We start from the raw sequence: 11646 nt of genomic DNA, 5'->3' as shown, positions 1-11646 counted from the left end.
ACCTCAAAATAATAGTCTCAATGAATATTCCATGCATATAAAGTCACATAAATGGTTTGTACTTTCTTTGATCAAGAATAGGGGAGAGTCGAATTTGGAACATTTTTCAACACTATTTCGACACTGGCAAGATAAATAAGTAGATAGTTTGCACTTGAACATTCTTATATTTGTCGATACCCTATTTTATAAAGTCTACTAATTGAAGCCAGGAAGGGACCCTTTGAATGGATCGAGCTGAGAGGTAGTATAAAGGTGGGACGAGAATGAAATAGTAAAAAAAGAACATATCTTAAATTTCTTCAGGGACAATACAAAAATGTACAAATTTTATTGTGCCGAATACGGTTGTTAAGAATTCCAAAGCAGGAAAAAATGATTTTCGATCAGAAAGGCATGTAGAATTTTAAAAAAAATGATGTGGGATTCGTCATAAAGTAACTGTTGGGGCAATATGATGTGGCAAACCCACCTTTTCAAACTCCACTGCTGACTTCTATTGAAAAAGAAAAATGACACTGTTTGACCAAAAAGAAAAAAAATGACACTGGTTATGTATAAATACTTTTCATGACTATCTGGCTTAAGAATACATGATGAAAGAGACAGAGATAGACAGAGATTATGTACTTAGCTCTATCACGTATATACTTTTCCAGGTTCCCAAAAGTGAGAAGGCAACTAATTTACTTCACAAGCAGGGGGTATTACAACCAACAATTGTCTCATCACTACCAAGTAACTTCTAGTAAATCCTTGTACCCAAAATAAGGTAAAACCATATGCATTTCCTTCTAATTCTCATCACTACCAAGTAACTTCTAGTAAATACTCGTACCCAAAATAAGGTAAAACCATATGCATTTCCTTCCATAAGTTAGAATCGATCTATACCTTTCAAAAAGAGGCAAATCACACTGGCCGGTGACTATCAAACCTCGTCGGCTATAAGTAATTGACTGTTACATGAAAAACAAAAATGTAAGACTGTTAGGATCTCATATTCCTTACAATTTTGTGCAACTATAAGAACTGCTTCAAAATTCAGAACACGAGTAACAAAGACACTACCAGTAAAAAGTGCATTGCAAGAAAACGGATCAAATTGACTGTTAGATTTATGTTTTCCTAGGTTTTTAACATTTTTGGGTGACTGGTGCTCATCTGGTTCACAGTCAGGAAACAAAGATTCCTAACAGAGATTAGTGATGCACTAACATGTTCATCCAAAACTAATTTTATTTCATGTCACCCACAAGATTCATTTCTTAGTAACTGTGGCTACATTTTTGCTGTTTCAACCAAAACTACTTTTTCCTTCCCCAGGCCTAACGCATTCAAATTAAACCATATTGCTCTTTATGGGGTGCATGCCTTTACTATTTACTTGAGTTACAAAAAGTAAGACCAGCTTTCACCATCAATGATCCTATCCCAAATGAATGTTACCTCTACCCTCCTCCCACCAATGTACTCAAGAATAATTGATCAATTCTTATATCGCCGCTCACTGAATGAAACATCATTATTTGGGACATGAAACCTGCAGGCATATTTTTTCGTAATTCAGCCCCTATATCAATGCTGCATAAACATTGACTTCTTTTAATCAAATTCCAAAACTTTTCTGGCCATTGTCAGTTTGTCACCAAGAACATTTTATAGGAAAAACAGAAAAGAAAACATCGGGAACACTAAACATTTAACTAAGATAAAAGAAGCAATATATAATATCCAAATAGATCAAACTTACAAGCACACTATCCCTTCTTACTAAGACAGTGACACTAATTAAAGCATCTTATTGATAATATGAGGGTTCTGTTCTAGACATTAAATATTTAAGTTTTTAGGTTAATACCCATGTATGTATTTGATAAGACATTGACTACTTTGACAATCACTTCAGTCGAAATAGATTTGTCTGCATGACATTATCAACCATATAAGAGTGGGTTCTGCTCATCCTTCAACCAAGTCAAGCAACACTTCATCTCCTTGTCATTGCAGATACTCTTCATTAAATGAAATAAATAAATAAATAAGGTGAGCCATCTTAAAGTTTCCAAAGAGAGGATTTTACCTGACCCTTATTGAAATTGCAATCACTCCCCTATAGCAAACTATTACGGACATTATTACTATAGGAATGCCAAACCTATAGCAACTACTACTGACTCAACTTCTGGGGATACTAATAAGTTTTGTTTGTTTCGTTTAACCATTTTCGCTGACAGTTTCATTACCTCTGGAATATGTCAGCTCGTTCTATCTCATACTTCCATTTCTTTACAATTTTTATCCAAGCTGTCTATACATGCAAGGTTGCATATTGGCTCACTAAACCTAACTACCAGAATAATTGACCTTTTGTTCACAAAGTTGGAAATGAACCCAAGATGTTAAATGACTTTCTCGACTGATGACTCATTTCCCCCATTTTCTCATCTTGTAGGTCTAGGAGATTATTCTCCAAACGTACACTGGGTATGGTTGGACGTAAATGCATTTCATTCCAAAACTTAAATCATGCCTCTGTCCTGCTATATTAATTTGAATTTACTTTTAAGAATAAGAGTTTTAATGTTACAAAAATAGGACTTGACAAGGAATATGACAATTGTGAATGGTTAATTTATTAATGTCAGAGTTCTCCCTCTTCTTTTTTCTAAGGAAATTACCTTAAAATTTTCAGTGTTCTCTTTGTTAAACTTCTCCACCATAAAAGTAAAAGAGAGCCTTTTCCCCTTGATGCCATTATTACCTATAGTATGGTTCAACACCAAAATGAAGAGGGAAGCCAAAGATGGCAATATAAAAACAACAGAATGATCTACTGATCAAAAAATCACAGCCTGTTTTTAATAAACAATAAGAAAGAGACAAAACCTATAAATTTCATGGATTCTATACAAAATCATATGAAAAGTTCAAATCTTGGCTTTGGCAGATTGGTTGGAACAAAACAATTGAACAATCGAAGGTCAAGTCAGCTTTACGAAAAAAGAATTTGCCGTATGCCATATGCAACTATTTGTAAAAATTTCCTCACAATAAAAATATATTTGTAAAATTGAACAATTGAACTATCGAATCTCATTCATCAGTCAAGTAGACAGTACCATAAAATGCCATATGCAACTATTTGTAAAATTGTAATAAAGAGGCAAACAAGTTAATCGTGCGGAAGTGAAAATGGAGCAGAAATTTCAGAGGAAGAGGCTCACCGACCAGGAGATGAAGATGACCGCTTGGCGCGCTTTATCTTTCGAAGCTGATGCTTCGTTGTTTCCATGAAAAGCTGCATTCTATGGTACTCCAAGTCCTTAGCAAATTGCATCCTCTGCTTCTCCAACTCCACCATCTGCCTCTGTTTCCTCTGCTCTACTCTCTCGTATATCTCCGCAAACCTCTCTATGGCCATAGCCAATTCCACACAACCAACCTCCCTATCACGATCCCTCATCCTACTCCCTCCCACGCTCGACCTCGACGGCGACCCCTCGGACTCTTCGCTCTCCGCCGCCGCCGCCGCAGCTACCGCTGCAAACGCCGAGAAATCCAAGTTTTGATTCAACACCGGTTCGTCTCCAGGTGCCGGAAAAAACGCCGCCGCCGGCCGTTTGACTGTTGCCGATCTCCGACCAACTGGAAAAGTCCACTGCAGCGGGGGCGAGGGAGTGCTCCGGCGAGGGAGCGGCGGCGAGGGCTTGGGGAATTTGGAGCCGATGAGGGAGTCGAGGAGAGAGAAGAAGGGCCAGGGGCTGGTGTAGTCGCCATTGGAGTCGGAAACCCTAGCCTTCTCGATCTTGTACTTCTTCTTGAGGGTGTCGACGCGGTTCTTACACTGGACGTCCGTACGGCGGGACCTGGGGTTGTCGGCAGTGACGTGGCAGGCGTTAACGGCGTCGGCGACTTCTTCCCAGTGCTTCTGACGGAGGTTGCCGCGGTTGAGGTTGAGGTGGCGCTCGCCCCAGGCCTCTATGAGCGTGAAGGTCGCGTCCTCGCTCCAGCAGTCCTCGCGGACCGGAACCGACGCCGTTTTGGAGTTGGGCCGGGGTGCCGTCACCGGTGACGGAGAGCCGGCGACGAAGTCCATGGGAGGTGAGGTCGCGGCTGTTGATTGGCTGCGGTGTGCGTATGGCGGTCGGTTTTGAAATTCGACGGTTGGCCGGCTGAGAAGAGGTGCATGCGTGTGCGTCTGTGTGTTTTGGGGTTTTTGGCTGAGCGTTGGAGTTTTTGGCTGAGTTTGGGAGTGAGAGTGAGAGAGAGAGAAACGGTGAGAAACGGTGAGTTTCAAATTGGAGAAAGTGCGAGCGTACGACGATGAGCGTGCGGGACGAGCCAGAGACTTGACTTAGTTAGTGCCTGCGACACGCCAGCCATTATATTTCATTGGCTCGGCTCGGCTCCAACATTGGACAGCAAAATGTAATGTTGTAAAATAAATGCGATATGCTAGAATATTGAGTTGCACGTAAAGTAGATAAGACAAAATATTTAACGAGGTTCGGCCATGCTTATGTCCTCGGAGAGTAGCAACAGTAACTTTTTCACTATGTAAAATAATAAGTTACAACTTTAGTATTTACAGTATATGCAGGTGCGACCTTTGGGTGGCGCAAGTGGCACCACTGCACAAGGTCCCCGATTCTTAAGGGCCCCAAAAAAATTTTCTTTATATTATATATATATATATATATATATATTAATATTAGAGGAATTGTATATATAGTACAGCATGCTAAATATTGCACAAGAGCATGTTCGAGGGAGTTGGCTGGAGAGCATATACATTTACCAAAAGTGCCAGAGTTTGATTTTTGTTTAGGTTGATCTATTTGTATTTTTTTATTTGTATTTTTTTTGCTTTCAAACTTTACATAATTATAATAAAATAAAATAAAAACAGAAAGCCTTTTAACAAATATGACTTATTTTATTAAATTAATATCATGTTGATGATTGGTTATATGAGAATATAGTTTGTAGAAATGAGAACAATGATGAAAAGGCCAAAGGAGAGAAATTTTTTTTAAAAGAAGCCAAAATGAACAAAATTACCCTTATTTAGTTTTAGATTTTCAAAGGAATCCTTTACATTTGCATGTCTTTGGTTTGAAAGTTGAGAGGTTTTTTGTCTTTTTTGAAAAAGTTTTGGCTTTTTCCAAAAGTGAAATTTTTTGTGTGGCTAAACCCTAAATTTACTAAATATTTATCTATTTCTTGCTAGGGTTTTCTTCCAGGTTATAGGGTTCTGGAATTTTTCTTTGTAATCTAAACATGCTACCTACTAGGAAATACGTTTTTGGATATACAAAACGACTTAGAAAGAAGAAAAATCGAGGAATTGACTTAATCTCAAAGAGAAGCTCTTGATAGATTCATTGTTAAAGAATCACATGCTACAATTGATGAAAATATTTTCAATGAACAACAAGAAGATGATTTTGAGGAATTGCAAGATATTGAAAACAATATGATTTCTGATTGTCATTACATATTTATTGATGGTGACTTTTTGTTATAAATTTTTTTTTATGACATTAAATTATGGGAAATTATTATAGTATTTTTGTATTAGATTATGTGAGTTCCCAATTTAAGTTTCGCACAGGGCCCTCAAAATCTCAAGGACGGCCCTGAGTATATGTGGCTCACTGATTTTTCTCTCTTGAATAATTTCTCTCATGCTCTCTTTTTCATCTCCTCTCATTGTCCCTTTCTTTCTTTCTCTTCCTTTCTCTCCTCCCTGCCTGGGCTCTCTCTTCCTTCTCTTATGGTTGTCTTTTCAAGTAGTAAGGATGCCTATTTATAGGCAAAGTAAAATGAGGCATCATGATGCTTCTTCCGAACATGTGGGCTTGGTCTCCACTAACTTTACAACACTCCCCCTTGGAGACCACTAGTAATATGTTGGTTGCTTACTTAAGTCTTGCTAGGAGAAAACCCAGTGAAGTAGGGAACTGGTTGAAAGAAGAATAGTACAGAAATCAGTGTAGCACACTTCTGGATGCTCCCCATGATGAATATCTCCCCCTGAAATCTTCATGATTAACTTTCTGGATGGAAAATCTTTCGGAGTGAGTGGAGGATGTAGCCATCAAAAATTACTTAGTTGATTAACTAAATATACTTCCCATAAGTGATCTCTATGTAAATCATAGGAATTTCCAGAGTTTGCGTATCCAATAAAACTTGGGCTATTTGTGAGTTCACTTGAAAAGAATATGCCCGTATATGGTGTTATGTGGAGATAGCATCAAATATGCCTCTCATCATCCCAAAGTGATGGTAATAGAGCTGAGATTTATCTGAAAAATACAATACTTCTGGAAAATCATTCAAGTGCCCAACGGATAATCCACATAAAAATGCTTCAATACTTTCTTAGTATAAGCAAGAATTTCATTGGCATAATGTTCGATCTTCAGGCCGAAACAAATATTTCTTGAACTCTTCAGGAGTTTTAACCAAGTATTAACTCTTCAGGAGTTTTGATTAATTATCAACTCTTCAGGAGTTTTGATTAATTATCAACTCTTCAAGAGTTGTAATGTGTTGCAACCATATCATAATTAGTATTGAGTACAGATTTTGTGCTTCAGGCAGATGTCCTTCAGGGACTTTCTTCATGCAATTTCAATCCTTCAAGGATTTTATTTAAGGGATTACACTTCGTGACACATTATATAGTTTTATATCCAACTATTTGTTCTCCTTGTATATCTTTAAGGAATAGCTTCTAGCAATATGTTCTGTGCATTTAATAACCCTTAAAGATAACATGTTGGTCTTCGTAAATGTGCAACAAGAAGGCACGATTGCATCTGTAAATATGGAGAAACTAACATTCCCTGTTTCTACTAGAAACATTGTGTCATATAAAGTGAGTATATTCCTCTTTATTCCGAACAACCAAGTATAACTTTCAGGGTTAACTTCTTTTTGGGTTCCTACTATAGGTTTGTTCCTTCACGTTCATTCTCATCTATAATGGAATTGCCTCTTTCCATTTTTGGCAATGATATTGTCGACATTTAATAACAGAACGTGGTTCCCATCAATACAGCCCATTGATGATTTGAATAGCTACTCCAAAATCAAAAATTGTCATTCATCAATTCGTAATCCCACTATTCTCATGTGCATGCACATGCATTAATTATAGCATTTCTTTGCTTTTGGGTACCCAAGTCACTCAAAGGGCTTTTATTGTCTCTTTCCAGACAGACAGCTCTGATAGGATGAAGTATGTGATAATGTGGATCTTAACCTTCAATGGAGCGTTATTTTATAGTAGGGCGTGGATAATCTCCATTTAGGGAGTTGGAACATTTAGAATTCATATATCTGTCATACTGCAAGCATGCCACAGATTAATACATACATGTCAATTAATTATCCTTCTAGGACTTTAAACCATATAATTTGCTACACATTAGGCATACACCATATTAATATTGACATGTTAAGGGATTGTCCTTCCGAGACTTCAATCCATATCATTTGCTACGCAATAGGTGTGCATCATATTAATCACTGCTATACCCATGTTATGTTCTTATGGGACTTTAATCTATGCAGTGTATTATCAATGTATTTAACTTGCAATCTGTGAAATTTGCATTAATAATTCATGGATACATATCATAATGATACAAGCCATTCTTCTGAAATGGCCATAATACAAATCATTCTTCTAAAATGGTCATAATACAAATCATTCTTTTGGAACGATATGTAATGCAAGTCATTCTTCTGGAATGGTTCATTGCATGGCGTTCTTCTAGAACGACATTATCTCCCCATTTGGTTACCTTTAAGGATGTCATACAAAATATCAAAATAAGAGTACAAGCATGAAATAACACAAGTATTGCTTACATCCTTAGGTGGGAGGAATTTTGCTCAAATATCATTCAAGCTCGTATATGGGCTTAGCAAATACAATGTAATGCTTGATGATCTAGTTATACCCTGCAAGAGCAAAAATCACAATTCTTCCGTCTCTGCCAAAAAATAACCCTTAGTGTTAGGATCACTACATGGATTCTTTCTTCAGATGTTCGTTCTAAAGAAATAAAATCCCTTATGAACAGAGAGTTATAAAAGAAATAAAAAGATTCAAAGAATTGTGATATTGATTGCGAGGTATATGAGCAATCAGAGAAGGAAACTAGTGAGGTAACAGACAACAAACTCTCATTTCTCCTAGCATAGAAGAACTTCAGGAGATTAGAGCATGTGGTCATCCTTACAGCTCCCCAACATTGCTGAAACATGATCAGGGATAGTCTTGCTTCTTGAATGGATGATCAGAGATAGTCTCGCTTCTCAAGCACATCGAGTGCTTACTGATAGGAAAAACGAGTGGATATTGCATCATTAGATATGGAGAAAACTGGATGTATTCTGCAAAGAAGATTTCATTAGTAACATATTTATACACAAATTAGAGGAATAGGTAGATATGGTGAATTTCAAATTAACCACAGAAATTTGTGAGGTTCTTGAGATGCTGTTGAAAAAGTAATTCCTATAAATCCACAAAGCAAGATTGACTTTGACGACAATAGTCCTTGACACCCTTAAAGTGCTGACAGACATTAATGGAGGCCGCATGAAGTTTTGGAATCTGGAAAAGAAAAAGAGAATGTGGGGATTTGAGAAAATATTGGGATCATGGAAACGGTGCCACATTTTCATCTATAGATATTGTCAATATTGGGATCCTGGAAACGATGCCACATTTTCATCTATAGCTATTGTCTCTGCAAGGCCTGATTGTATTTCAACTCAACTTCCTTCCATTTTCTGAAAATTTAGCTTTTCTAAGATTTTCCTCGAAACCCTTTTAAAATGGTTTCCTCTTCTTCTCCCCCAAAGCATCTCGATTTAAATGTTGCTCTCAAAACAACCCGTGATGCCAAAGTCTGGCGTCCATCCTTTGTATCCCAAAATCGTCATCTCACGGTTAATGATAAATGATACGACTATTGTCATAGTAGTTAAAAATTTCCTTACTCTTATGGATGAAATACTATTAAGAGGAAGGTCTGGCGAAGAGGCTATTGATGACTTAATGGCTTTTAGCATTCAGAGTGCTGCTCCTATTTCGAACATGGCTGATCATTTGCGTGCCAGAGCAAATGAGATCCAAGAGCTGAACACTGAAAATTCGTCTCTTCAGAGAATGCTTCATGAGTCTCAGCAAGAGGGTGAAAAACTTAAAGAGGAAAATAAGGCTTGTTGAAATTGGTGAGTTCATACTCCATTGATATGCAGACAAGGCTTGACGTGCTGTAGATTTCCAATGAAAAGATTCTGGGAGACCACGAGAGGCTTATGGCTAAGCTTAAGAGGCGTCGTCCTCTTCCTTTAGAGGCTTCCAGAACATAAAGGAATTTTATAGATTTTACAGAGCCTGCTCCTTCCTTGTAGGTGAAAAGAATCTGTCTGTTGTATGCTCCTTTCCTGTTATAATAATTGGGTAAATTCTTAAACTTGCACATGTAGTTTTTACGTCTTTTCAAAATGACGGTTTGGGACCTTGTGCCTTATAGGTTCAAATAACCACATCAAATCTCTCAAATTACATATTTCAATGCATATGAGTTTGGAACTTTTGGCCCGGGTTAAACACGACTTCAAAATTTATTTGCCTTTTTCAAATGGGCATGAAATATAAATTGAGTAAAAGCCATGATAATATTGCAATATAGTAGTGAAGAGCATTAACTACTATATACCCAAAACTTTAGGGGGAAAAGGTGAAGGGAGGAAGAGAGGAGGGGGAGAGGGGAGGAAGAACAATGGTTTCCTTCCCCCTCAAAGTGAAAATGGCTCTAGGAGTGTTTTCTAGTAGAAAGGGGGCTAGACACAACTTTGGACATTAAGAAGAATATTTGACACACTCATGAAACAATTTTGGCTATAGTAGGTTTGTAATGAAGATGTTTGTCTCCAAGCAAAATTGCACTCAGAATGGCCTCACACAAACTGAAAATGCACAGTCAAATTCTCTTGTATCTGTTTATCATACGTCCTCCAATTCTCTTGTATGTGCAACTCAGGGTTCGGTGGGCAAGCAAGGACCATGTCCGGGATTTTCATTCCATCAAAGACCATATCCCCACCAAAGTCACGACTCATGCAGCACCTCCTAATATTGCTGCAAGGGACGTTGACATTTGGTATGGGAAACACTTCAATTATGCAGGGTAATATTATTGTAAAATGAATTACCATACATTCAACATGGAATACAGAGGATATGAAAAATCAGAAGATCATACTCTAGGGGGAAGATATCCATAGAAACCAAATGACATTTATATCCATTAGATATCTATTTCTTTTCTAGTTTCTTTTTTGTTTCATTATTATTGTTCCATCATCAGATGTCTAAAAAACAAGTTGGGAAGCATGTTTTAACACTGAGATTGAGAACCAAATGTGTAAAATTTCTTGGGAAATATTCTGAATAGAATTAAGCAAGGCACAAAGCAGTTTTTGAATAAGCAAATTACACTTGAAAGTTTAAAGCAAAAGAACTGCAAAACACCTAACTAGTGAGTAAATGGCAGAACGCATGCAATGATTTTTGAAATCAAAGTTAAAGCCTTTAAAATTAAATGAAATAGCATGCCAACTGATTTAATAGTATATAAGGTCATATACATTCAAAATACAATGTTGCAAACTCTGGAAACAATGTATTGGATTGATGGAAAAATATGGATATTAGGATATGATTTAAATGAAGATTAGCCTAGATAGAAACGGTATTTGTGCCTTTAATCAAAGAAAATTTCAAAATTTCAACCATGTTTTTTCTTTTCTTCTCAAGTGTTTGATTCCTTTAATCAAAGAATTCATAATAAACACTTACATTCTTGGTAGTCGTATTCCCAATTGCGTTCTAAAACCTCATATTATATTCTCATATTGGTCTTTTATGAAAGAAAAAGAATGAAGATAACTATTTTATTCATAATACTTCACTTGCAATTGTATCCTACTAATTTTTGCACTTAAACTGCGGCGAAGAGTTAAGTGACTCGGTCGACGAGCTCCAGAGGTCTATAGCTGAGATGAGTAACTTCAAAAGCTATGATTTTCAATTTATGATGTTTTAGTCTTCTTTTGACAAATCCCACAACATAAATGTTGTAAACATCTAAGCCAGGACAGCTTCACATGGAAATTGCAAGAAGGCCAAAAATCATAAAGGCAAAAATATGGAAATTGGGTTCTATAAAACAGCAATACGACGACAATACAAAGGCAATACATAAACTATATTGTAATTTCATTCCCAGACAAAGTTGAAAAAAGACAATACCATAGCAATATAAAAGCAATATCGTAGCAATACGACAGTAATACAAAGGCAACACAAAAACTGCATTATAATTTCATTCCTAGGCAGACTTTAAAAAAAAAGGCAATACGATATCAATATAGGAGCACTAAGGAGGCAATACGATGCTAATACAAGGGCAATACACCAAACATAATTGGTTCTAATTAATGTGTATTTTTCATGTCCAATTCAAATACCTAAATCCTTGCCCTAAATTCCAAAATTTGAAAGAATCTGAATCAAGAATTAAATTAAAGGAAGAAGAAGAAGAATTAAAT

At 36.8% G+C, this 11646-nt stretch overlaps 1 protein-coding gene across 4 annotated transcripts; it reads right to left on the bottom strand.

Annotated features, from left to right (window-relative positions):
- Positions 1–473: 473 nt before the first annotated feature.
- On the bottom strand, positions 474–4308 carry LOC117623488 (trihelix transcription factor ASIL2). Of its 4 annotated transcripts, none has more exons than XM_034354484.1 (2): positions 3228–4308; positions 474–959 (listed from the first exon to the last, which is right to left on the bottom strand). In XM_034354484.1, exons 1-2 carry the CDS (start codon positions 4097–4099, stop codon positions 932–934), a joined length of 900 nt encoding a protein of 299 aa, XP_034210375.1. In that variant the 5' UTR covers positions 4100–4308; the 3' UTR covers positions 474–931. The 4 variants fall into 4 exon arrangements, with proteins under 4 accessions (XP_034210375.1, XP_034210376.1, XP_034210374.1 ...); XM_034354485.1 differs by having other exon boundaries at positions 3232–4308; XM_034354483.1 differs by lacking the exon at positions 474–959 and adding an exon at positions 2583–2764 and having other exon boundaries at positions 3232–4308.
- Between the last annotated feature and the right edge of the window lie 7338 nt (positions 4309–11646).

This window comes from Prunus dulcis, chromosome 3 (genome assembly GCF_902201215.1).
Source record: "Prunus dulcis chromosome 3, ALMONDv2, whole genome shotgun sequence".
Classification (NCBI taxonomy): domain Eukaryota; kingdom Viridiplantae; phylum Streptophyta; class Magnoliopsida; order Rosales; family Rosaceae; genus Prunus; species Prunus dulcis.
Note: the sequence above shows the minus strand (reverse complement) of the source record. Positions and strands in the feature narration are given on the sequence as shown.